Raw genomic sequence first — 26,355 nt, forward strand, 5'->3', positions numbered from 1 at the left:
TTCTCTTATAATGGCAATGGCGCCCACCTGAGAGGTGCTGGAACTGAGTTCCAGCTGCAAAAAGAGCTCTGGATAGAACAAAAAATAATATATTTTTTTAGCCTATGTTGTGTGTTAATTGGCTTACCAGTGCCAGGAATTCTGTGTACCATTCTGTGAATTATTTCTGTTAAGTGAAAGATTATCACTGTACTTTTCTGCATCTCCGACTTCTTACAATTGCTGCCTTCTTCCCACAGATGTGTATATATGTACCTGAAAATCACACATCTGATCAAATGTAGTCCTTTGTCTTTTAAGGAGCCCAAAGACACTTGGGTTGTTTTCAGGAATAGAACTGCGTTCAAATTTTGACATGCACCCCTGTGGGCAACTTAGGTTTCATATCGTGGGTGCAGGAGGTCTTGTTGAATCAGCCAAAGGCCTGGTTTTAGAGAAATGTTTTTGCCTGGTGCCTAGAAAGAGGTAATGAAGGCACCACGCAGGCCTCCCTTAGAAGAGCATTCCACAAGTGGGGAGCTACCACTGAAAAGGCCTGTTCACATGTTGCTGTGCTCCAGACCCTGTCGCAGAGGAGGCACATGAAGAAGGGCCTCAGATAATGATTGCAGGGTCCAGGTCTGTTCATTTGGGGGGAGGCCGTCCTTGTGATATTGCGGTCCTGACTGGGTGAGCCACTGGGCTTATTTTGCATTCTTCCTAACCGGTTCCAATCCAACCCCCATCTCTGTAACTGCCTTAAAGCAAAACAAGTTGATTCCAATCCTTGCCCTCTCTGCAAACACAAATAAATAAAAAAAGAGAAGCAAGAAAAGTTGGGGAGGGAGGGAAAAGAGTCGTTTTTTTCAGCAATGCATAACAAGGGCAGTCAGGAGTTAAAATGGCTGCCTGGTTGCCATGGCACCCTTTCTTTTAAAGAAGAACAGAGTTGATTACAACATTAGGAACCAAAGAAGGAAAAATAATGGCATCAAGGGGAGGGAGTCAGACACAACAACATTCACTTTGGAGCTGGCAGCTGGACCGAAGGGGAGCAATCTACGCCCCATTAGCGCTCATGACAAAACAAAGTATGTTTGCTGGCTGTTCATTAACTATAAGCATCGGCTCTGCTCAGTTTTCTTGCAAGGCTGGCTTTGAGTAATCAGCCAACCTCCCGGCTGCAATGGTCAACATTTGTGGGTGGCAGCTGCGAGGTTATCGGGAACAGATAACAGGGCTGTTTAAACTGGGGAACTGGGGAGGAGGGACTGGGAGCAACCTACCTTCCGAGCTGTGTGGCAGAGTGTAGGGAAACAAATTGGGGCGTGCTCTCACACCTACCCACCCACTCCACTTCCCTGAGAAGTTCCAGGAACAGCCCTACCTCCTTCCGGTCTTCTTTGGACAAGAGACTCTCCTCCACATTAGACATTTAAAGCACACTGCTTCACCCCCCACAGAATCCTGGGAAGTGTAGTTCTCTAAAGGTTCTGGGAACCGCACCTCTGAGAAGAGGCAAACTACACTTCCCAGGATTTTTTGGGGGGTGAAGCCGTGGGCTTTAAACGTAGGGATATGACCCCCTGTTCCCTTCACATAGCAGCAGGTGACAGAGTGGCTTGGTCATCAATCCCTCTTCCTGGGGAATTCCAGAGAGAAAATAAGAGTACAATAAAAATGTGGCAGCCTGAGAAAGGAGACATTTAGAGGCGGCAACTTTAACCTACAGATTTTATAGGCAAGACTTGTTCGGATGATAAAAACTGCCGCTTGCATGTTCTGTGACTGGGCTAAGCTCAAGGCCATCTCCATTTTGACATTCTGACGGAGGAATGAGGGGCAGGTAGCGCTGCCCCCTCAAGATGGCTACAGGAGGCGCATCGGAACCAGACTGGCACAAGCCCCAAACGCAGTCTCTCTTCCTCTCTCTTTTCGACCCTCTGCTTCCGGTTCACAGCCTTCGTGCCTTTCGAGGCCGGCAGCCATTGTGTGGGATGGGGGTGTCGTCTGTGATGGAAATCACCTCCAAGCCACCCATGGTAAGTCCTTTGATGGCTGCCTGAGAGAGAGAGAGAGAGAGAGAGAGAGAGAGAGAGAGAGAGAGAGAGAGAGAGAGGAGAGTGTTTTTTCCACCCTTCAGACAACACAACATTTAGCTTCCTGCATGGGAAGACGAGAGAGAAGCTGACTCAGGCCCCATCTGCACTATACCTTTAAAAAAAGAAACACACTGTGGTTTAACCAATTTAGCAGTCATGGCATCCCCTCAAAATGCTGTTTGTTAAAGGTCTGAGAGTTGCCAGGAGACCCCCTGCTCCCCTCTCGGAGCTATAATTCTCAAGAGTTCCCTGGGAACTCATCTCCGTGAGAGGAAGGAGTCTTAACAACTCTTAACAAACTACACTTCCCAGAGTTCTTTGTTTAAAGCAGAGTGCCGATTGGGCCTTATATGGAATCAGACCAGTTTACTGTTGAAATCAGGCTTTCCAGACCTTCCACCATCCCTGACCACTGGACATACTGCCTGGAGATGATAAGAACAGTTGTCCACAACAGACGGAGGGCATGGGGTTGGGGAATCCTGGGTCTACACACTGACTGGCAGTGGTTCTCCCAGCCTCACCTGGAGATGAGCCAGTGTAGTGTAGCAGTTCGAGTGGCTGACTAGGACCTGGGAGACCAGGGTTCAAATCCCAGCTTGGCCATGAGGCTTGGGTCAGCCACTGCCTCCCAGCCTAGCCTACCCCACAGGGTTGTTGAGGAGAAAAAGGCGGGATATAAATGCAATAGATGAATAAGATGCTGCATATTGAACCCAAGACCTTCCCTGACCACCTTCTAATCCGGTCTGTGGTGTCCTCTCTACTCTATTCCCCTCTATTGCAGTTTGGTTTGTGGGGGAAACCCTTCTATTAGAGCCAAGCGAAAGTTCCCCTCTCTCCATGCTTAATTACAGCTTGGGGGTAGGCGGGGATGTTTTCAGGGGGGGTTACAGTGGGAGAGGGAAGGCTTCTCCCCATGTGCTGTGGCCCCTGTGAAAATGGCACCCTTTGTATGACAATTAGGCTTTAGTGTGGGAGACGCAACTCTTCTATAGGTTCCCAATAGAAGGGTCTATTCTCCACCCCAAGCCTAACTGCTTCAGGGGTGTGGGAAGGGGAAAATATGTATTTATTTATTAGATTTATATACAGCCCTTAAACAAAAGATCTCAGGGCGGTTCACAAGATAAAAACATGAGATCAAACCACAAATAAGTAGTTAAAACAGAAACGAGAGAACAATAAGGTAATGGGACCCCTGACCATTAGGTCCAGTTGTGATTGACTCTGGGGTTGCGACGCTCATCTCGCTTTATTGGCTGAGGGAGCCGGCGTAAAACTTCCGGGTCATGTGTCCAGCATGACTAAGCTGCTTCTGGCGAACCAGAGCAACGCACCGAAACGCCATTTACCTTCCCGCCAGAGCGGTACCTATTTATCTACTTGCACTTTGACATGCTTTCAAACTGCTAGGTTAGCAGGAGCAGGGACCAAGCAACGGGAGCTCACCCCGTCGCAGGGATTCGAACCGCCGACCTTCTGATCGGCAAGTCCTAGGCTCTGTGGTTTAACCCACAGTGCCACCCGCGTCCCTTACAATACGCCCCCTCCCCAAAAAAACCACATTTTAAAGGCTGTAGAATATTAATCAGCTGAAGGCCTGGTTGAAGAGGAATGCTTTTTTGCCTGGCGCCTAAAGATTTATAAGGAAGGTGCCTGATGAACCTCCCCAGGGAGAACGAACAGCAGCTAAGGAGAGATGGGGAAGCTCAGTGGCCCGCAAGTTCAGGCAGAAGACTCCAAATTGAGGCTACTTCCTTTGCCACAGGTCAGTTTCTCAATGGAAAAACTGCTTGACCCTTCACTTCTCAGAGTCACCTATGCTTATAAATTAGCAAAGGCACATTTTAAGGAAAGTTTCACCCCAGAACTGTGTTTTGAGCCATATAAGTTCTTGACAATCCCCATTGGTCCTCACCATCAACTGAAACAACTGGCTAATGTCCGTCCCCCACATTTGTTTCTGCTTCTACCTTTTCATTGTTGCATCTCTCCTGCTTTCAAAAGGCTGTGTGTTTCTTGGGAGCAGGGGCAGAGACTTGCCTTCTTCTATTTTGCCACCCTGTAATGTGCCATCTGCACCAACAGCATCCAGGGTGGATTAAAATAGAATGGATTTAAGCTTGTAATGTCCATCAATTTCAATGAGCACAGCAGGACCAATGAGAACCCTCAGTAAGGAACCGCAGACACTTACCAACCGGCCAGGTCCTAGGCCTTTCACCACAACTCGGACGTGGGACACACCCTTCGCCGATGCTTTCTGGGTGGGGAAAACAAAGACATTTTGCACATTTAGCCAAAGAACCATCCCCACGTTCAATCTCCATGTTTGCTGTTGTTATTAACAGTTCTCAAGCACCTGACATTTTCTGAGCGCTGCATATATAAAGACTGTCCCTGCCAGCAAGGTCATGCTCTCACAGACATCTCATCAAAGGAAAATGGAACAGGGAGGGAAGAGGAAAGCAAGCTGCTCCTTCTCTGGTCGGTGGATGGGGCCACATTGGTCTGTGTCTTGCTTGGTTTTTAAGCACCTTCACATTGTGCTTGAGCCAAAAATCACCCCTCCCCACCGGAGCAGCTTACTAAATCTATACAAATACAGTCCCTGAGGCTTGCAACAAGAGCATGAGCTTTGAATGTCATTGAGGTGGGCAGCCTCCTAGAGACAAACCTTCCTGTTTAGGGTCAGTACCTGAAATATAATAATAATAAATATATTATTATTATATATTATTATAAATATAACATGCCCCTAGAATACAGTGGCTTGCGAGGAGACCTCTCTCCATAGCAGGAAGGATGAAGGGGGGAAATAGTATGGTGTGTTTGGGGGGGAATCAGACAATTTTAGGATTGTGTCTGTCATTTTGATGGTCACATTTCTTTCTATATATTTATTTACATACTTATTGCATTTATACCCCACCTTTCCTCCAAAATGCTCAAGGTGCAGTGCATTGTTCTCCTCCTCTTCTGATTTAACCTCCCAACAGCCTTGCAAGGCTGAGAGCGAATCCCCCAATGAGCTTTGTGACTTTGGTGGGGATTCGAACCCTGGTCACCCGGGTCCGGGTCCAATGCTCTAACCACTACGGCACATTGGATTAATGATTTCCTTAGGAAGAATGGGAAGTCAGCAACTGAGCAGCTGCTTGGTGGTGAAGAGGGAGAGAGAGCAGAGTTGCTGGATCTTGACTGCAAGGAAGCTTTTTGGAGTTGCATAAAACTGAGAATCGCAACAAATGTGGCTTAGGAAAGCAGCTGCCGTCTGAGAGAAGGTTACAACCCTTTTCAGCTTAGGAAAAACGGTGGGTGAGGAGCAACGTGATAAGACGATGGGATGTTGAGAACCAGGTAGATAAGAAATCGTTCTCCTCCCTCTTTGGTAATGTTACATTCCGGAGCCATTCAACAAAGCTGAACATTGGCAGGAAGAAGGCAAGTGAATCTTTCTTCACGCAGCTGAGCTGTGGAACTCACTGCCACAAGATTGCCAACACCTCGGATGGCTTTAGAAGAGTAGACAAATTCATGGAGGCTATTGACAGCTAGTAAACCACAATGGCCACGTTGTACCTCCACTGTCGGAGACCATATTGCCTCTGAGTAAGAGTGGTTGGGTACTGAAGATGGGAAAAGTCATGATGCCTTCCAAGTTCTGCTTGTGAGCATCCCAGAGGCATCTGACTGGCCCCTTGGAGGCCAGAATGCTGGACTAGATGGGCCCTTGGCCTGTTCAAAGAAACCACAAATAAGAGAATTATCTTTTTTTTTTAATAATGGTGATGGATTGGAAACTGCAGGAAAAGAGCTTTGCAGTTGCAGAGGTACCGACGGGGCTTGTGCAAATAGGCTCTAAGTGGTAGTGGTTTCCTCAGCCATATTGTGTTAAAGGGAAAAGGGCATTCTGGGAGGAAGGGAACTGTAGGGAATGGGACTGGATGACGTTTCGGGTCCCTTCCAACACCACAGTTCTATGATTCTATGAATTAAGATGCAAAAAAGAGAGATAAAAAGCAGGCTGTGGATGAGAATTATGGCCTTGTAATATGAGAGAACTTGCTACATTTGCAAAACTGAAATGTTACGTTCTAGGGCATTTAATCCTACCCAGTGGCATTGTTAAATGTCTTCTACTTCCAAACTGGCTACTGGCAACTTTCTAAAGAGAATATGGGTACCCTGACTATAATATGGGAAGGTTGCCATCTAGTGGCTATTTTAGTTGTCTTTTCTTCTACAGCAATACTGCAAATACAAATCTTAGAAATAAATAATTAGGGTGATAGTCACATGTTTGTCCTACTCAGAGTAAGCCCACTGAATTTAATGAATGTGGCTGACTTAGGCCCATTAATTTCAATGAGCAGGATCAGTGCTCAATATAAGCCACCCGTTTCAGTGCACACTGGAACTTTTCCCTTTATAATGCTCATTCCCGTTTTCTGAGCCCACTTAAAACATACACCAACACCCAGAAAGCTGTTAGCAAGACCCTTGGGACACCAAGAACTGACAATACACATCCATCATCTCTGCGCAGAAGCTCTTCACAAGCACTCTGGACTGAACTAGATGCAGGAGAAAACCAATTTCCATCTTGAAAGAACGTGCAAAACTAAATGGGTTAATGAGTCAATCAAGTGAGGGAACGAGCCCCCAAATAAGAAGGGGGCTCTCTTTCAACGAAAGAGTGATCCCTGCAGCCCTTTTCTCACTGGCCTTAGTGCTGTACTCAGATATTTCCTTTTACACTATGCAGCCACAAGCCTGGGTTTGCCACTGAACCAACGGCATGTTTTCTATTGCTTGTGCAAACATCTTTGTGATCAAGATCTTGCTGAGAATTGAGGGCTCCAGTGTCTTCTGGGTGGAGAGGGGAAGATTTAAATATCAAAATCACAGGTTGACAAGCTAATGGAGGTGGGTTTTTTTATTATTATTATCTGCTGGTTACTGGGTGAGAATATTGTTTTGTTTCTTGGAGGCGTGCTGCCAATGTTTTCTATCACTGTTATTGGGGGGCTGCCCCCCTCATACGTTCCTTCAAACATTAACATGTTATATGACCCCCTCCTTCACTTTTTCTACAGTACAATGTACAGTGGTACCTCAGTTTTCAAACGTAATCCGTTCCGGAAGACCGTCCGAGTTTGAAACGGTCAAAAACCCAAAACTCCATAACTGACAGCTAGGCCTCAGGATCTTGCACTCAGTGTTTTCTGTTCGACTTCCAAGGTGTGTTCGAAAACCAAAGCATTTACTTCTGGGTCTATGGCGTTCGAAAACCGAAATGTTCGTCAAATATCCGAAAACCGAGGTACCACTGTATTTATGCATATTTTTTTCAATGTCACTTGGAGACTCTTTGGGTGACAAGTGACCAGTAAGTTTAACATCTAATAAAAATACTAGCATATATTTAAATGTGCAAAGAGTTTTGTGGCCATCATTTAGGTACAGGACGCAAGTGAGGACCTCTGTGCAAATAACACAGAGCCAACACACTGGGATTCCCCGCCTGCGTCAAGAAGATCCATCCAAGCGGGAAAACTGGCCCTCGCCCTTCCCCCTGGGGAAAACCTTTGCCTCCAGGGGTGCCGCGACTTGGATTTCACTCACAGCTGCTACTGCGATCCCCGTGGTCTGTGCTGCAATGGCGGTGGCCTTCCTGGCGCTCTTGAACCCTTCGCTACCGCAGGTTGACAGGGTCAAGGCGACGTTCTCATGCGAGGTGATCAGGATGTGAGTGCTGCAAGGAGGGAAGAGAAGAGGGCATGGTTTCCACACTTCTGTCACATCACTCCACGCTTGCCTTTTCTCTAGACTAAAAAAAACCCAAATGCTGTAACCTCACAGCGGAAACTGCTCCACCCCCTTCGTCATATACCTGAAGGAGCGTCTCCACCCTCATCGTTCAGCCCAGACAGTGAGATCCAGCTCCGAGGGCCTTCTGGTGGTTCCCTCACTGCGAGAAGTGAGGTTACAGTGAACCAGGCAGAGGAGGTCCTTTTTGGTAGTAGCACCCACCCTGTAGAACGCCCTCCCACCAGATGTCAAGGAAATAAACAACTATGTTTGATGTTCTATTGTGCTTTTAATTATGTTGGGAGCCGCCCAGAGTGGCTGGGGAAACCCAGCCAGATGGGCGAGGTATAAATAATAAAATCACTTTTAAGGATAAAGAGATACAACAAATACAATAACATCATGAAACACCCCAATAAAAATTGTGACCCTCCCTCCCTTCTCTTCCCCAAAGCGTTATGCTTTTACAGAGAGATGGCTGAAGATTGTAAAGACATTACCAGTCAGCTTTCACAGTCTGACCATCATATACTTAACCCTCGAATGTCCGCCAAAGGGAGTCATATATTCAATAATAACTCCAGTCTCATACATGCATTAATTGTAGCTGTACAGTGGTACCTGGAGTTACATACACTTCAGGTTACAGACTCTGCTAACCCAGAAATAGTACCTCGGGTTAAGAACTTTGCTTCAGGATGAGAACAGAAATCGCACTGCAGTGGCGCAGCGGCAGCGGGAGGCCTCATTAGCTAAAGTGGTGCTTCAGGTTAAGAACTGACCTCCAGAACGAATTAAGTTCTTAACCTGAGTTACCACTGTAATTCAATATCCTTGTTGATCTTTAATATTACAGAGGGCTACAGCCAATGGCTCTAAACATATAGCAAATAATTGTGGGGAAGGAGATGGGGGCATCCCTCTTTAGCCCTGCTCATGAGTCTCACAGAATTATAGGAATTAGTGTGAACCGGTGCATAGTTTTCTTTATATAGAACCTTAAAGGTAAATGTAAAGGTACCCCTGACCGTTAGGTCCAGTCACAGATGACTCTGGGGTTGCGCACTCATTATGCTCTATAAGCCAAGGGAGCCGGCGTTTGTCTGCAAACAGCTTCCACATGACTAAGCTGCTTCTGGCGAACCAGAGCAGCGCATGGAAACACCGTTTACCTTCCTGCGGGAGCGGTACCTATTTATCTACTTGCACATTGAGGTGCTTTCGAACTGCTAGGTTGGCAGGAGCTGGGACTGAACAAGGGGAGCTCACCCCGTCACAGGGATTTGAACCGCCGACCTTCTGATTGACAAGCCCTAGGCTCTGTGGTTTAGACCACAGCGCCACCCGAGTCATATAGAACTTCAATGGCATTTGATATTATTATTTTTGCAAAATGTTGTGTAAAACCATCCACAGTTAAGTCAGGTTGGCTCTCACCTCAGACATTTTCATGTTGTCTTTATTCAGCCCCATCGCTAAAGGGGGACAGATCCCCACCCCAAACTGCACGCTCGGGGCAAATCCACCACAGGAGAAACTTGCCACTTACTTGTTATATGTAGCTTTGATGTGAGCTATTGGGATCTCTTCAAACTTCTTCCCATCCCACCGCAGAGTGCTCCCTTTCCCTGGTGCCGGGGGGTAAAAGCTGAAAAGTGAAATGGGAAGGGAGAATGTGAAGTTTTGGTGCAAAACTTAACACGGGCTGGGCATTCAGAGAAGAACCTCTGTGTGGCCTGGGGAGGTTTAAGAAGTCTTAACAGCAAAGAGGGCACTTGGCTTACTCTTGCTTCACCTTGCCCATTCTCTTACCTTTAAGATGCTCAGGTTTAGTAAAATTAAATTGGGACTAAGCAGGCATCTCCCCCACCCTAATTTCATTAACTCATTCACAGATGGCTCAGAGGCCCACTCACTCAGTGTTAGTAATTAGCCAGGTGCCCGGTGCATTTCTGCAACTGGCATGGGTCCAATTGCAACCCTGTGGAGATCTCTGGATACCAGATTAGCGACTGACATCTCTGTCTGGCTGCAGCCTCCAGCTTTCTTAAACAGGCAAGCAGAAGAGCTTATATCTTGCATTTACAGCCCATCTTTTTCTCCAAGGAGTACACCCCCTCCACAGTTAATCCCTGCAATGACCCTGTGAGCTAGGCTAAGAGGCTGTGACTGGCCCCAAGTTACCCTTTGAGCATCATGACTGAGTGGGGATATGAACCCTGATCTCCCAGGTCCTAGTCTGACACTCTAACCACTGAACCATACTAGCTTCCTACAGTACTTCTGTTACGGGGCAGCTATAGAAATCACGTTTATATAAATCAAAATCAAATATAAATCTATATAAATCAAAAAAATATATAGGGAAAGCAAAATGTCACTTAGAGAAGGATCTCAAATATTTTCCTTGAAGCTTGAATTTGTTTTATTCTTGGTTGGTTTATTTGAGGTTTTAATGTGCTGTAAACTGCTTTGAGATTTTTCCTGTAAGCTGCACCTGCAAATTAGCCGCACCTTTAAAATTCAAAGTGGTGGTGGTGACAATACCCAAATATGAGCCAGCTATTTTATTTTTCTTTACCTGAAGATGCGAAAAAAAAGGGCAGGAAATCTGGGGGGGGGGGGGGGGACCGTAACTCAGAAGTAAGGTGTCTGCTCTGCATACAGAAGTCCCCAAGGTCAATTCCTGATATCTCCAGGTAGGGCCAGGAACATCCCTTTCATGAGATCCTGGAAGTCAGTGCAGACAATACTGAGCTAAATGGACCAATATTCTGACTTGGTATAAGGATCCTATAGGTACCACCCCACAGTGTGGTTTTGTATCACACTGCGAAGTTCAGAGGCTTGGCAGCACAGTGACACCTGAAGCCACATCAGAGTGAGGGCAGTCCTTCTCGCCCTCTGTCTTTGCATGGACACAAAAGAAGAACAGGTACACAGCAGGAGTGAAGTCACTGCCAGGACCACAAACACTGGTTGAAGGAGGAGAGAGATGTGTGCAAATTGGGACCTCCTGGGAGCACACTGGCTCTCTCCCCGAAGTTCAATTTTGAAACATGTGAGACTAAGCTGCAAACAAAACAATTTCAAAGCATCTCACACAATTCTAAAGGCAGTTTGCAACCACAGGCAGAAAGATGCAACTCCAGAAGAGCCGAGATCAATAAGCGATCTTTTGGAAAGGGACTGCAGAAATCTGTTTTCAAATTTCCTACGGTTTCTGCGTGTTCCTCAAGGTGGTCCCTTTGGGTCACAGGATACTGGGCCCTCTGAATGTCACAACAGCAGTGCCTCATCCCTTTTTTCAAAACCACGCGAAACGACACCTCACCTGAAGTCGCTGTTGTTCGCAGCTTCTGCCTCTTCTTCAGCAGCTGGGCTGGCGGAATCCCCAGTTTGCCCTTGAAGTCTCTGGATACTTGTCTGCACACCGCGAGACAGGGTAACCCTGCAGTTGCCATAAGGAGAGAGAAGCCGGAGGTTGCAGGTTAGCATAGCTAGAGCAGTGACTGGAAAAAACAACAAAACAGCAGACTGATGGAGTTTTAAAAATTAATTTTCAGGACTGGCCAATCAAATTCCACCTGCTGATAATGGCTCGATTTAAAGGATGGGGGCACTTTTAAAAGGCAAAATTTGTACATGCAGTGTGTTCCTTTTCAGGGTACCCAGCTATGCCTTTCCAGGATGCTCCCCCTTCTAGGTTCCCTTCTGTTCCATCTCCTCTCCCCTAGAATCCCCCTCTTTCGCCTACCCCGAGTATTCTGTGACTAGCAAGCAATCTCCCTCCTTCCACAAGTTATTTTGTACTTCTGAAGCTCACCCAATTTTGCCAAAGCATCCTCCCCGAGTGTGGATACAGCCATTTTGTCTATGCAGGAGGCCACAGTGGGAGGGTTCAAGTCCCGCAATGGCACTCACTGGGTAGCCTAAGCCCATCACACTCTCTCGTGGCGTGAAGAAAGGAAATAGATGGATTTTCGCTCCCCTCCTCCTAATTGCATAATACTAGAGCCTAGGGACCGCCCAGTGAAGCTGAATGTTGGATGATTCAGGACAGAAAGGCATGAAGTACTTCTGCATGCAGCACTGGGCTAAACTCTGAGACTTGCTCCCACAAGATGCGGTGAAGCCTCCAAATACCAGTTGCTGCTGGAAATCACAAGTGGGGAGAGCGATGTCACACTCAAGTCCTGCTTCCGAACTTCCTACAGGCACCTGGGGGCTACTGTGAGAATCAGATTCTGGATTTGATAGCTGTCTTGGTCCAATTGAGCAGGAAAGTACTTGTACGGCAGGGCAGTTGTGAGAATAAAACAAGGAGGAGCAAGGGTAAGAGAAGAAAAGTCACATATACTGCCCTGAACAATTTGGAGGATGCTTAAGGGTTTGTTCTTGTTTTTTTAAAGTAGTAAATAAATCAACTAATGGTTTCTACATAGAGAGAAAATATATAGATCAAAGCCTCACTGTTGATTTTCAAACTGACCCACCTCACAAGGCTTCCCACCCCCCAAAGTGATTTTCAAAAGGCCATCAGAATTGTTCAATACATTTGCAAGACATTTACGATTGTCATTCCAGCGCACCAAAAGAGGGAATTAAAAACCAGACATCACTTGAAATACTAGTCAAGAATAATAAAAAGGGCAATCAGTTGTGTATTTTAACACCCACTCCCTGAAAACACCTTCTTAAGTCAAGGATGTCTAGAATGAATGGGATGGGGGGGGGACCCATGCATTGTCACTTCAATAGGAAGAGGGCCATTTTCACTGCAAGTCTGTATTGCTACTTCAACAGCATACGTTATGAAGAGCGTATACAATTAAGAATATCACCCACAAAAGAAGTTCATCTGCAGACCTTGTCCAACCACGCAACATTGTGCAACCACTCCTAGCAATTAATTAAACGGGCTCATCTATAACCTTGCTGAACAGGATGGAGAGGAAGAGATTGCTATCGCTTCAGCAGATCGCAAGCGTTTCCATGTGAACCAACGGCCTTGCTGCAATAGCCACCAACTCCTGTGGCATCAGAAGAGCTGGGAGGATTTTAAAAAACAAACCAACCAAAAGAAACAATGCCTCTCACAGGTCTGGGGACTTTAAAATATTTGATTGGGTTTAACAGTATTTTTTAACCTGCTGATAAGTGCAACGGTGCCCTCACAAAGAGTTGAGTGCTTAATAAAAAGTTGCAGCAGAAGAACAGGAGAATCTGCTCCAGAGATGCAAGCGATGGATGGATATCAATTAAAGGCAGCCATGAAGTGGAAGGTGTTCAAAAGGCCTCCCAAGTGCCAGAGCTGAAGGGGCAAGTCCATGATTGTTTCAGGACCCTTGCTGAGTAGCGCCCCTCTCGTTTGCTCACCATCCTAAAAGGCAGGCACTGAAGAATGACCCTTGGTAGATCTCAAGTGTATGGGCAGGGTTATGTAAGTCAAGGTGGCCTTCACAAGACCTGGGCTGTAATATCTTCATCCCTGGTCTACCTACCTACACAACAAACCAGTATTAGTGGTTCTGTCCCCTTTCCCCCAACAGCCGAGAAATTTGGTAGCATCTGGAAGGGAAAGAGATGTGTCTGAAATACTATAGTGGTACCTCAGGTTAAGTACTTAATTCGTTCTGGAGGTCCATTCTTAACCTGAAACTGTTCTTAACCTGAGGTACCACTTTAGCTAATGGAGCCTCCTGCTGCCACCGTGCTGCCGGAGCACGATTTCTGTTCTCATCCTGTTCTCCTATTCTGTTCTCATCTTAACCCGAGGTACTATTTCTGGGTTAGCGGAGTCTGTAACCTGAAGCATCTGTAACCCGAGGTACCACTGTACTGAACTTCAGACAATTTTCAGCTTATGCAAAGGCTGCATTCCAAGGATAGTACGTAAACTAAACTTGTGTATAGCTGGAACACATTGGATGTGTTGGGGGGTGAGGATTGCCAAAGTCGTCCCCCCCTCGGGATGCCTGCCCCCTTTTATTTTTGCCAAGCACATAAAGCTGAATGTGCAGAAGTTAAATGTGCAGTTGTGTGTTATCAGCCTTCCCTAACTTAGTGCCCTCAGATGTTTTGGACTACAACTGCTGGCTGGGGCTGATGGGAGCTGCAGTTCAAAACATCTGGAGGGCACCAAATTGGTAATGGCGCCTGCCCTGTGGAATGCCCTCCCATCAGATGTCAAAGAAACTAACAACTATCTGACATTTAGAAGACATCTGGATGCAGCCCTGTTTAGGGACGTTTTTAGTGACTGATGTTTTAATGTATTTTAAATCTTTTGTTGGAAGCCGCCCAGAGTGGCTGGGGAAACCCAGCCAGATGGGCGGGGCATTCATAATAATAATAATAGTAATAATAATAAATAAAGCTGTATGAACATATGAATCTGCTATGTATCCAACACGGTCATCTGGGATAACCTGGTGGCAGCAGCATTCCCGTTGACCAGGTTTTAAGCACATAAGAGTCTGAATTAAAATAAAAAACTAAAATAAAAAGATCAAATTATAGTCAAAATCGAAGTATTATGATTGGATGTATTAATTGGATTTTTTTTATTGGAAAATCAGTAAAAATGCTTTTTTAAAAAGAACATAAGAGCCTGCTGGATCAGGCCAATGACCCATCTAGCCCAGTTTCTCACAGTGTCTTTAAAATGCTGTGTGCTACTGCCAGTAGTTCCAGACAGGCTGGGGCAAGGGGCATTTCCCCAAACCTGCTACCTAGGATGCTTTTAATGGAAGATGTCTGAACCTGGGACTTTCTGCAGTGCTCTCCCCACACAGATCTATGGGTCTATCCTTTAAAGGTAAAGGGACCCCTGACCAGTCGTGGCCAACTCTGGGGTTGCGGCACTCATCTCGCTTTATTGGCCAAGGGAGCCGGCGTACAGCTTCTGGGTCATGTGGCCAGCATGACTAAGCCGCTTCTGGCAAAACCAGAGCTGCACACGGAAACGCCGTTTACCTTCCCGCTGGAGCGGTACCTATTTATCTACTTGCACTTTGACGTGCTTTCAAACTGTTAGGTTGGCAGGAGCAGGGACCGAGCAATGGGAGGTCACCCCGTCATGGGGATTCGAACCGCCGACCTTCTGATCGGCAAGTCCTAGGCTCTGTGGTTTAACCCACAGCGCCACCCACGTCCCCTTTAACTACCCGTAAATCACTTTACTCTCTCAGTCATGCTGATAAAGCCGAAAGGAGGTTCTCATTCCGTGTTCTTGAGATAAACACATTATTGTACTAAAGCAGAGGGGAGCCCGCGGCCTCTTAATCGGGGAGCAGCGCCCAAAGTGACTGCGGTGGTGGTACTCAGCTATTTCTGGTGGGCCACAAACCCAGCCGAAAAGTAGCCTCTCCAGATCCCTGCTTGAGATTGCACATACGAGAGACTGGTTGGAGGTCATTGAGAATGACCAAGTACGCATTCGAACCTAGATCTTCCCAAGTCTTAGTCCGACACGTTTTTTCCACTAGCTTGTGCATCCACAATGCTGCAAATCGTTAACAGAATCATCGGGTACAGACGTCCCCCAGCATGGAGGCATGGGTGAAAGCTCCACCGGTTAGATTTCTGCCTTCCCTGCAAATTTTAAAGGCAGAAGGGCCTTGAAGGGAGACAAGCCGCCTGGCACCCCCAGCAGCAGCCTGCCCAGGAATGGCAGATGCTCCACCAGCCTGCCCAGGAATGGCAGATGCTCCACTGTTGGATTTCTGCCTTACCTACTGACTTCAAAGGCAGAAGGGCCTTGAAGGGAGACAAGCCGCCTGGCATCCCCAAAAGCAGCCTGCCCAAAGATGGGAGATGCTCCACCTGTTGGATTTCTGCCTTACCTAGTGACGTCAAAGGCAGAAGGGCCTTGAAGGGAGACAAGCCGCCTGGCACCCCAAACAGCAGCCCTCATAAACTGAAGCTCCAGAGCTTTCCCCCCGACCAACCCAGCCCTTTCCTGCCCGGCCTGCGACTTCTTACCCCGAGCCGCCCCCCAAAAGCCCTCGCCGGGCAAGCGCCAACCAAGGAAGCATGATCCTTCCCCGCCACCGTCTGGATCCCTCACGCCGGGAACCGCGAAGCTCTCGCAAGGCGGTAGGGGCGGCGCTACAGCGGAAATATCTTCTCGCGGTTATAGGTGTTGGAAAATGGCGGCGCCCTCTCTACGTACAGAGCCTCTGCTTACGACTAATCCTAAAATGGCGGCGCCCAGGCCTGGAGAAAGCGTGGGCGGAGAGACGTACGGCGCCCAGGTCTCGACCATGGTGCGTTGTCGACCCCCCAGCAATGGAAACTAGAGACGGATCCACCATGGAGATGGTAATTTCCTAGAGCTACAGGACGTAAACGTAATGAAAAGTCATAAATATATTAACGAAGAGTGATCATATCATTGTTCGAACGCGGGTTCATTTTCGTGGGGAAATTTCTTTTAAGTTCTTTTACCTTCTTGTGAGTCGTATTGAGACTTTATTGTGTGTGTGTGTGAAAAACGACACAAATAATAGTAATTTTAAGAAACATTCTAAAAATAAAGCAGGGGCAGCTTGGGAGGTGAAGCTCACTGGGTGACCTTGGGCCAGTCACTGCCTGTTCAGCTTAACCTACTTTGCAGGGTTGTTGTGAAAATAAGATAAGAAGAGGGCGTTGCACTTCTTGGCGGAAAGGCTAAATAATTGTAATTATAAATGGGAAAATGAAATCGCTGGCAGCGTGTAACTCTTCATTCCTACCTCTACGGTTGGGTTGCCGCCGCGGTGCATTGTGGTCCGGCGGTGGCAAACATGGCGGCGCCCTTCGCCAGGGTGCTTCTAAGCGGGGTTGCGGCGAACTGGCCGACCCGCGCTTTTTGGAGGGGCCTTTCCGGCGGCTCCGCGGCAGCCGGGCCGAAATGGAAGCTTTTCGGGGCGCTTTGCTTGCAAAGGCCGCCCAGAGTCAGTCAGGAGATGAGTCCGGAGGAGAAAGAAATGACGGAGCTGCTGCAGCAGGTGAAAGAGGCAAAGGGGCGCATGCGCACATCGGGTGGCGGGAGCAGCGTGTTGAATGGGAGAGGGGAGCCTCAGAGTGGCCGATGTAATAATTTGTTATTTACAAAAATTGAAAGATATATATATTGTGTGTGTGTGTGTGTATAGAGTGTATAGAATTAACACACATTTATATACACACACAACAAAAATAAAAGCAATATATATACACACACACACACACACACACACACATATACACACACACACACACACACACACACACACCCCACACACACCCCCACACCCACACCCACACACCCCCCCCCACCCCCCTCAGGTTACATACGCTTCAGGTTACAGAGTCAGCTAACCCAGAAATATTACCTAGGCTTAAGAACTTTACTTCAGGATGAGAACAGAAATTGTGCTCCTGCTGCAGCAGGAGGCCCCATTAGCTAAAGTGGTGCTTCAGGTTAAGAGCAGTTTCAGGTTAAGTACGGACCTCCGGAACGAATTAAGTACTTAAGCCGAGGTACCACTGGATATAGCTTTTAATTTTGTAAACAACAAATTGCCAGCCAATCTCTCCCCCGCCCCCATTCAGAACCATATACTGTAAAAGGTATTTTGCTGGATCAGATTGATAAAACTGCAATCCTAATCTCATTTACCTGAGAGTGTAGAATCACAGAATGGTAGACCTGGAAGGATATCTGGCACCATTTAGTCCAACCCCCTGCAATGCAGGAATCTCAACAAGTTAGTTGGACTTACTTCTGAGTAGGCATGGCTTGGTTTGCAGCCTAAAGCAGTGATGCAATTGTTGGGACTCCCTTCCCGGATTTCCCTAACTATTGTGGCCAGTCGTTGGGGGTGATGGGAGCTGAGAGTCCAGTAATATCTGGAGGAACCACAGGTCCCCTCTTGCTGCTTTGGGCTGCAATCTGAATCATCTTTGCTCAGAAGCAAGTACAGTTAAATTCAGCGGGGGTTTCTCCTATCATCACTGGCTGATGGAGTTGAATGACATCTGGAGGGTCAAATAGCACCCTTCCTTCCCCTCCCAGTCAGCAGCTTCCCAGATTTCTCTGAGATATTTACTTGCACGCAGATGAAGACAGCAGTATAGTGGTACCTCGGGTTAAGTACTTAATTCATTCTGGAGGTCCGTTCTTAACCTGAAACTGTTCTTAACCTGAAGCACCACTTTAGCTAATGGGGCCTCCTGCTGCCGCTGTGCCGCCGGAGCATGATTTCTGTTCTCATCCTGAAGCAAAGTTCTTAACCTGAAGCACTATTTCTGGGTTAGCGGAGTCTGTAACCTGAAGCGTATGTAACCTGAAAGCGTATATAGCCTGAGGTACCACTGTAATCTCCTGGTTTGTCCCTCCAACCCAGTAACTGGTGTTCACATGCAGTGGTCTGATGTTCAGAATTTAGAGGTCCCATTATCTTTATCTAAAAGACAATATGGAAAATTATTATACCATGTCTAAGGAATTATGTATTTATTTACTCTACCGTTTTATAACTGTCCTATGATTTTCAAACGAAGGGTGATATACAAATTTAATAAAAAACAATCAAAAAATAAAGGTTGCACTCCAGCATTGCCTACTCTTAAAAAGGCAGCAGCTATCCAGAGTCTTGGGCAGAGTTCCACCCTTTAAAAAAAACAAATCTGTTGTTTTACTGCCTGGGACTTCTTTGGGACGAAAAGTGGAACAGAAATTTAACCAATTAGGGCTATAATCCTATTTAACTCAGAGTACACCCATTAAAAACAATGGGCACGAGTAAGTTGAGTCCATTAGATTCAATGGGTATATTGTGTGTAGTTGGGTATAGCCTTAATTCAGGTGTGGAAAACTCCAGATGCTGCTGAACTACAGTTCCCACCAACCCTGCCCATTGGCCATGCTTGCTGGGACTGATGTGAGCTGTAGTTCCACAATGCCTGGAGAACCAAAGGTTCCCACATATACCTTAAATAAATAAGAGGAAGGGGAGGATAAATGTACAAACAATTATCATGAGATTCAGTGGAGCGAGAAAGATGCTCTGAAAGGCAGACACTTGAGCTGACTCAAATTAAGTCCTTGGTGAGTGAATGCAGATAGTGAAGGGGAGGATGAAGCTGCGCAGATGGGGCTCCCAAGGGGCTGGTGATTTCTAGTGTCTGTTCTTCCATGTGGTTCCAGCAGCTGGAAGCAGCTGCTAGTGTGGGAGAAGGAGGACAGAGCAGTTCCTGCCTGCTTCCTGCACGATTGTTTCTGAAAGCCACTCTAGAATTGACTTCATCGTGCGGCAGAGCTCAGTTTAGTGAGATATGAATAAGGGCTGGACGTCTGAGGAAGGGGAGGTGAAATAAAGATTTTGGGCGCCGGCAACAGTTCTGAGGCATGTAAGCCTTGTGTTTGGAGGGCCTTTGGCTGATAGCAACGTGGCTAAAAAAATTCAGCGTAACAAATAACACATCTAATTTTCACAGTTACCACTCAAGGGACAAGGTGGGTTTTTTGCGGGGTGTGTGTGTGAGTGACTGAGGTTCCCTGGATTCTGTTCAACATGCTACATCTTGTGTTACTGGTGTTGTATCTTGCATGCTGAAATCAAAAATCTCTTTCTTGCTCATCTTGGAACATGTGGCCCTCCAGATGTTGCTGGATGGCTTTCCCCATAATCTCGGACCGTTTGCCATACTTGATGAGAGAGGGAGGACCACGAATTCCCCAACCTCGTCTTAAACAATGCAGCACTCAGGAAAGTGATTTGCAGAAGCCTGCTGGCTGGGCTCTGGATCAGACAGTTTTCTATTTATTTTGCTTTGCCAGGTCGAGATGGAGAAAAGCCTCTATTCAGACCACGAACTCCGCCGCTTTGCAGAGGAGGAGCGTCTGCGGAGGAAAAAAGACGATGACGACGCTGGGCAGGAGATCGTGCTGATTCAAGATGTAGAAGACTTGTGGGAACAGAAATTCCGGAAGTTCAATCCTGCCCCACGGATAACAGGTTCAAGCCCATGCTTCCTCCACCTACCTCATTGGGGTGGTGTTGGGCAGCGGTAGGGGAGCCTCCAGTCTGAAGGCCACACTTGGCCCATCAGACCTCCCCCTTTGGCTTGGCAGGGGATTTTCCTTAAGCTGCAGCCACCTCCCCGCTAACATAGTCAGCTGGAAGTGAGCTCTGGGTTGTTACTTTGCTGGAGCAAGACTTGTTTCAGCTGATGGGCAGGACAGGAGCATATTGCTCCAGTAGCACCAACGGGTATGCATTGAAAGTGCTGCTAAAACAGAGGTGGGAAGACCAGTGGTTTAGCAGCAGTTTCAGTGCAAACCACTTGGTTGCTACAGGAGCAGCAAAGCTGCTTGTGCTGCAGTTTCCGAGTGCCCCTTTTTGGGTGCTTGGGAAGCTCTGTGCAATGGACTTTGACGGGGGGTGGGGGGGTGGGACAGGTCATATGTCAATTAGCCAGTGGCATAAGGACATCAGATGGCTGGCAGGTGGGTTGCCTTGCCCATCTGATGGCATGATGACAATGTGATTGACAGATGTTTTGTCCCACTCACCTGTCAAAAGTGGGCCCATGGGGTGGGGCCAGATAAGGACATAGCCCTCTGGTCCAAAAGGGTCCCTTAGCCCTGTTGTTGGGGATGCTTGGTTCTAACTAGGCTTGGATTAATTCTAATCTGGTGAGAATAAAATACAGGGCAGTGTGGTAGAAAGGGGGAGACTTTAATTAACTATGTTTTTAGTAAGAGAAACTGGATTATGTCCACGGGGGTGTTGTGTTCTTTACAGGAAACCATTGAGCCCAATGATATCACTTCCAAACGATTAATAAGTTAAACAAGATTTATATCTTGCATGATTCTAGTTAAACCTCTGGAGGATTTATCAGAAATACTAAAATTTGAAAAAAGTTTTAAAAAAATTAAACAAAATGTTTTAAAGCAGGTGCTCAAAAGAGCACAGCAAACACACACACCTCTCTCAAAGTACTGAGGAAAGCTATGGTTTATAAAGACATTTAAAGTTTTCTACCCCCTGTTCAAAAATGGACGCAGAAATGAGTCTTTGATTCTTAATGCTCCTGTTTTGATTTTCATCCTATCAGCAGAGCAAGGAGTCCTTTAATTTCTCCGCTTTCCTTAAGAAAACTATAGCTTGAGCCCATGTTAAAAAGGTAAAGGGACCCCTGACAATTAGGTCCAGTCGTGGCCGACTCTGGGGTTGCGGCGGTCATCTCGCTTTATTGGCTGAGGGAGCCAGCGTACGGCTTCTGGGTCTTGTGGCCAGCATGACTAAGCCGCTTCTGGCGAACCAGAGCAGCGCACAGAAACGCCGTTTACCTTCCCGCCGGAGCGGTACCTATTTATCTACTTGCACTTTGACGTGCTTTCGAACTTCTAGGTGGGCTGGAGCTGGGACTGAGCAACGGGAACTCACCCCGTCACAAAGATTCGAACCACCGACCTTCTGATTGGCAAGTCCTAGGCTCTGTGGTTTAACCTACAGCGCCACCCGCGTCCCAATTGAGCCCATGTTACTCATTGCTAATAGTCAGATGTGGCATAATAACCAATATGGTCATGATTCCTCCACTTGTTCACCTGGAGGCAATTCCTGTTCGCCATAGGCAGCTAGCAAGTGGCTATTAGCAACCCTCCGTTGAGCGTCCAGCTGCCCACTCTTCAATTAAAAGTGGAATGCTCACATTCATGCTCTCTGTTTGAAACAAACAGAGTTAAATTTGGCTAAATCCAGCTTCTCTGCCTTAAATGATTTTGTGAATTGAGCAGGAGAAAGAAGGACAGTTTATTTTTAGAGGTAGACGTTGCCAAAAGGTCACGCACTTCAGAATCTGTGCACCCCCCTGCAGGTATTTTTTGTCTGAGCCCTACAAACTAAAAGCCAATTTTAATAAGTCTAATAAGATTAGACACTGAACTACTTCAATGACCTTTTTTAAAATAAAAAAAGAGGTGGGGGAAATACGCAATTCTGCTTGTCACCCGAAGGTGCAAAATATAATGTATGCTGTTCAGGTTGCAAGCGGCGTCCAAACTCTTCCTAGCATGTTGTCTAGGCAACCTGAACTGAGTGTTGATACTTGACATGGTTTCATATGGCCTTTTCAGCAAAGACTTCTGGGAATCCCATTCATCACTGGCTGGCTGAATTCCTTTGACTCGTGGCTTCTTTCTTTGGCAGAGGCTGACAAGAAAAATGACCGGACATCTTTGAACAGGAAGTTAGACCAGAACCTTCTGCTCCTGGTTAAGCAGAAGATTGGGGACCAAGATATTTGGCTCTTGCCTCAAACAGAGTGGCAAGAAGGGGAGACTCTGCGAGCCACAGCAGAACGGGCCTTGGCCTCTCTCTCAGGTCAGTGATTAAGGTGTGCGTGGGTGGCGCTGTGGGTTAAACCACAGCGCCTAGGGCTTGCCGATCAGAAGGTCGGTGGTTCGAATCCCCGTGATGGGGTGAGCTCCCGTTGCTCTGTCCCTGCTCCTGCCAACCTAGCAGTTCGAAAGCACGTCAAAGTGCAAGTAGATAAATAGGTACCGCTCCGGTGGGAAGGTAAACGGCGTTTCCGTGCGCTACTCTGGTTCACCAGAAGCGGCTTAGTCATGCTGGCCACATGACCCGGAAGCTGTATGCCGGTTCCCTTGGCCAATAAAGCGAGATGAGCGCCACAACCCCAGAGTCGGCCACGACTGGACCTAATGGTCAGGGGTCCCTTTACCTTTATCTGAAACATTCTCACTATCTTCCCTTGTTGATCGGTACCTCTATTTCCCTTTCCTTTCTCTGTATCCTCCCTTGTGTCTTATTTATCACAATTTTTTGGTAGATTGCAAGCCCCTTGGGACAGTGAACTTGTTACCAATCTTATCTCTTAAATTACTGCTGGGCCCAGTGGGGGTTTGTGGGAGGAGAGAGAGCAGGAAACTTTATAGAGAAAGGAAGTTCCAGACCAATGTTTCCCAAAGTGGATTATATTGTCCATTGGGGGGTGGGCACTAGAACAATCCAGGGGGGCGGTAGTAGCCTCGGGTGCAATTGGGGGGCGTTGGATAAAAATAAGGGGGCAGTGGAAGCATAAAGAAAGAAGAAAATTTTGAAAAGCCACTTGGAAGTGTTTCATCTGTGTAATGACACTTACCGGTGTAACATAGAGTTAAATGTTACTATGCATGATTTTAATAAATAAATTCATAATTTCAAGCTTCAATGTTGTCTTTATTTACAACAACATCTTTACTATGTTGTAGGACGTAGGTAGAAATAAAGATACATAAATAATGCACGTTTGTCACTGCATCTTTCTGTTTGTTTGCTTAAAGAAAGTAGATTTCCAGAGGGGCGCTGAGTAATATATATATTTTTCTTGAAAAGGGGGCAGTAGGCCAAATAAGTTTGGGAATCTCTGTTCCAACAGTTTGTGGATCTTGTGTGTGAAGCACTTTCAGCATGCTGTACAAATGCTAAATATTATTCAGCATATTTGAGGCAGTTGGTGCCAGGGTCTATATATTCCAGCCAAAAACAGGCACCTTAAAATGGGGTGCAGGGGCAAAAGTCTTCATCACCAGGTATATTCTGCTGTCTCTGTATCACCTGATCTTACAAATATGTTTCCTCGTTTCTTTTCCTGCCTGACTCCTGAACCTCCAAGGAACCCACACGGAGGCCAAGTTCCTAGGCAATGCGCCATGTGGCTTTTACAAGTACAAGTTCCCCAAGGCAGCCCAGACAGAAGACGGCACGGGAGCCAAGGTCTTCTTCTTCAAAGCCCTCCTGGAGGGCAGCCATTTGCCCTTGGCCAGTGAGAAAGTGGACTACGTCTGGGTCAGTAAAGGGGAGCTGGCGGACTACTTGAAACCCAAGTACCACTCCCAGGTTGCTCGCTTTCTTGTGGACTTGTGAGTGCTGGAGATGGTGTTTTTATCCCTGTGTCAAGATTACTGCCTTGGGCGAAGAATTTGTTCGGTGTTTGTTTCACGTTTGCAGAGCCGTGTTTGGCCCTGGACAAGGATCCCATTTGTGTGCGTATTTTCCTCTTCGCTAAATAAAAGAGTCCAAGAATCAATGAATCTGTTGTATGTTTAAGCTGTGTGCTCTTAAACACACCTCCTGGCAAGGCTAGTGCAGCACAATAGACAGTACAGAAAGCTGTCTCATATAGAAGAATTAGAGAGGCTTTAGGTTAATTGAGAAAACCCTCTTTGGGTAAAACAGCCTTTCTGCTTTGGGAATCACAGTCTCAAGTGTGGTACCTGTTGCATGTACACACATACACACTACACTGATTGCTGTCACTTATATGTGAATGGGATGAAGGCCACTTCCTTTTTGCACAGTTCTGTATGGGACAGAATTGGCTATAATTGGATTTCTCACCTATTCCAGTTTCTGGGCACATTCAAGACCTGTCTGTCTTCCCATCTCTTTTTATAGATGTTCTGAGTTTTACTACTTTTTTAAAGCACCTGGAAGATTAGGAGCAGATGGTGGGCTGAAGTTGCGAGGGAGAAGACTTTAGATTTGACTGGTGGTTCCCCAACTCTTTAGTACCCCATCGTAAAGCAATATTGTGGTACTCAGTGGAATTGGCAAAAAATATTTAAAAAATCATTCTTCCACAATTCAAATATAAATGATTTAACAAGATGCAAAATTCCATTTCACAGATGGCAAAGGGATACCTCCTCTACACTTGGATCGTGGAAGCAAACTGTAATATATTTGGACTGCAAAATTTATAGGGTTGGAGGAAGTTCGATACACTTGCAACTCCAGCAACAGTTCCAAATTTATTTAATTTTATTTTATTAACATATAAAACACATACATATACATTTATACAACACACATACACAACACACTACCTAATTTTCATAACATAAAACATACCTACATTACTCTATATAATACCTACCTATACTATACATATCAACATACCTACACACCTACCCCATACAGACACCCACCAAGTGACTTGAATTTCAGCCGTTTTTGTTACGCTACTTTATTTTTCCAACTAGCTTAAACACATTTCCTTATTTCTTTAATCTCTTCTTTTATCTTAACTTTACTCTCCTTTCACTCTAATCATTTTCTGGATTCACTCAGTATCTGTCAGAAATCCTACTTTTCCCACATAAATTTTGATGTATTCCTTAAAGATAGCCCACTCCTTATTCACTTTTTGTACCATATCTCCTCTTATCCTCCCTGTTAGTTCGGCAATATGGAAGTATTCCATCATTTTAGATAACCAGTCTGTTTTAGTTGGGACGCTGCTGCTTTCCCAATTTTTGGCAATCATGTATGGGTTATTGAACAGTTCCAAATTTAGTGCCTTCTGTTTTGCCCTCTCTGTGACTTGATTTTCCAAGTACCTGTTGGCTCTAGAATACAGGGAATTTTTGAGGCCTTTGCAAAGATTACTTCAGTGAGTTCTCTTAACTTGGAAGAGGTGGGGCAGCAAACAGAAACCTGATCTAATTAGGGCAGATGGGGTTTTGCCCCACCAGCCTCGGCTTGCCAGCTCCCACCTGCCTCCCTTATTACACCGAGTCCCGGAGGTGCCCCTGACTATCAAGTTCCTTCTCCTCACTCTCAATGTTGCCCTTGCAGAACTCCACAGTGAAAAGGAAGGGGACAAATCTAGAAGCATTGGGCTTCATCTGTCATTGGCTGTAAAGGTAAAGGGACCCCTGACCATTAGGTCCAGTCGTGGCCGACTCTGGGGTTGCGGCGCTCATCTCACTTTATTGGCCAAGGGAGCCGGCGTACAGCTTCCAGGTCATGTGGCCAGCATGACCAAGCCACTTCTGGTGAACCAGAGCAGCGCACGGAAACGCCGTTTACCTTCCCGCCGAAGAGGTACCTATTTATCTACTTGCATTTTGACCTGCTTTCGAACTGCTAGGTTGGCAGGAGCAGGGACCGAGCAATGGGAGCTCACCCCGTCACGGGGATTCAAACCGCCGACCTTCTGATCGGCAAGTCCTAGGCTCTCTGGTTTAACCCACAGCCCCACCCACGTCGCCTATTTGTCAGTCTCTCTGCCTTCTGCCCTACCAATCCTAATGGGCACCAGCTGCCACTGATGACAAATTGAACGTCCTCATGTGGTGCCTGCAGCCTCTGAGACTGCTCTGTGCACAGTGAGTATTTATAAAGTCTCTGTGCATTTTGAACAGGGCTGGCCCAAGGCATCTTGATGCCTGAAGCAAAAGGCAAAATAGTGCTCCCCTTTGCCAAAAACATAATTCTATGGATGGGTTAAAAATGACAGGTTGTATCCAGAGTTAGTACTTCTCAAGAGAAGGCCTATTAAAATAAATGTACCTCGGGCCACATTAACACCATAGGCTTAAAATAGCACCATTCCTCTTTAAACAGTCATGGTCCCCCCACCAAGATTCTTGGGAATTGTAATTTGCTACGGGTGCTGAGAGTTGTTAGGA

General features: G+C 46.5%; 2 protein-coding genes across 3 annotated transcripts; one reads left to right on the top strand and one right to left on the bottom strand.

Moving 5' to 3' along the window:
• Positions 1–1,699: 1,699 nt before the first annotated feature.
• On the bottom strand, positions 1,700–16,179 carry MRPS11 (mitochondrial ribosomal protein S11). 2 transcript variants are annotated; one of them, XM_083712939.1, is made up of 7 exons: positions 15,635–15,701; positions 13,403–13,469; positions 11,233–11,349; positions 9,448–9,546; positions 7,713–7,842; positions 4,282–4,347; positions 1,700–2,041 (listed from the first exon to the last, which is right to left on the bottom strand). In XM_083712939.1, the coding sequence occupies exons 1-7, from the start codon at positions 15,684–15,686 to the stop codon at positions 1,934–1,936; spliced, it is 639 nt and encodes a 212-aa protein (XP_083569065.1). In that variant the 5' UTR covers positions 15,687–15,701; the 3' UTR covers positions 1,700–1,933. The 2 variants fall into 2 exon arrangements, with proteins under 2 accessions (XP_083569065.1, XP_083569066.1); XM_083712940.1 differs by lacking the exons at positions 13,403–13,469; positions 15,635–15,701 and adding an exon at positions 15,885–16,179.
• A 470-nt stretch (positions 16,180–16,649) lies between these two features.
• On the top strand, positions 16,650–23,969 carry MRPL46 (mitochondrial ribosomal protein L46). The gene is made up of 4 exons (XM_083712915.1): positions 16,650–16,891; positions 19,708–19,885; positions 22,088–22,261; positions 23,556–23,969. Exons 1-4 carry the CDS (start codon positions 16,688–16,690, stop codon positions 23,804–23,806), a joined length of 807 nt encoding a protein of 268 aa, XP_083569041.1. The 5' UTR covers positions 16,650–16,687; the 3' UTR covers positions 23,807–23,969.
• The last annotated feature ends 2,386 nt before the right edge of the window (positions 23,970–26,355 follow it).

This window comes from Podarcis gaigeae (genome assembly GCF_964106915.1).
Source record: "Podarcis gaigeae genome assembly, chromosome: 14".
NCBI lineage: Eukaryota > Metazoa > Chordata > Lepidosauria > Squamata > Lacertidae > Podarcis > Podarcis gaigeae.

What these genes read in the sequence shown, in the direction of transcription:
- MRPS11 (XM_083712939.1), bottom strand. Translation starts at nt 15,686, where the DNA reads ATGCCAGGCGGCTTGTCTCCCTTCAAGGCCCTTCTGCCTTTGAAGTCA. An exon ending in ATCAAAGCTACATATAACAA is followed by an intron (nt 7,843 to 9,447) that starts GTAAGTGGCAAG and finishes CCCTCCTTGCAG; the next exon opens with CACTCACATCCTGATCACCT. An exon ending in CGGGGATCGCAGTAGCAGCT is followed by an intron (nt 4,348 to 7,712) that starts GTGAGTGAAATC and finishes TTCCCCACCCAG; the next exon opens with AAAGCATCGGCGAAGGGTGT.
- MRPL46 (XM_083712915.1), top strand. Translation starts at nt 16,688, where the DNA reads ATGGCGGCGCCCTTCGCCAGGGTGCTTCTAAGCGGGGTTGCGGCGAAC. An exon ending in TCCTGCCCCACGGATAACAG is followed by an intron (nt 19,886 to 22,087) that starts GTTCAAGCCCAT and finishes TTTCTTTGGCAG; the next exon opens with AGGCTGACAAGAAAAATGAC. An exon ending in GGCCTTGGCCTCTCTCTCAG is followed by an intron (nt 22,262 to 23,555) that starts GTCAGTGATTAA and finishes TGAACCTCCAAG; the next exon opens with GAACCCACACGGAGGCCAAG.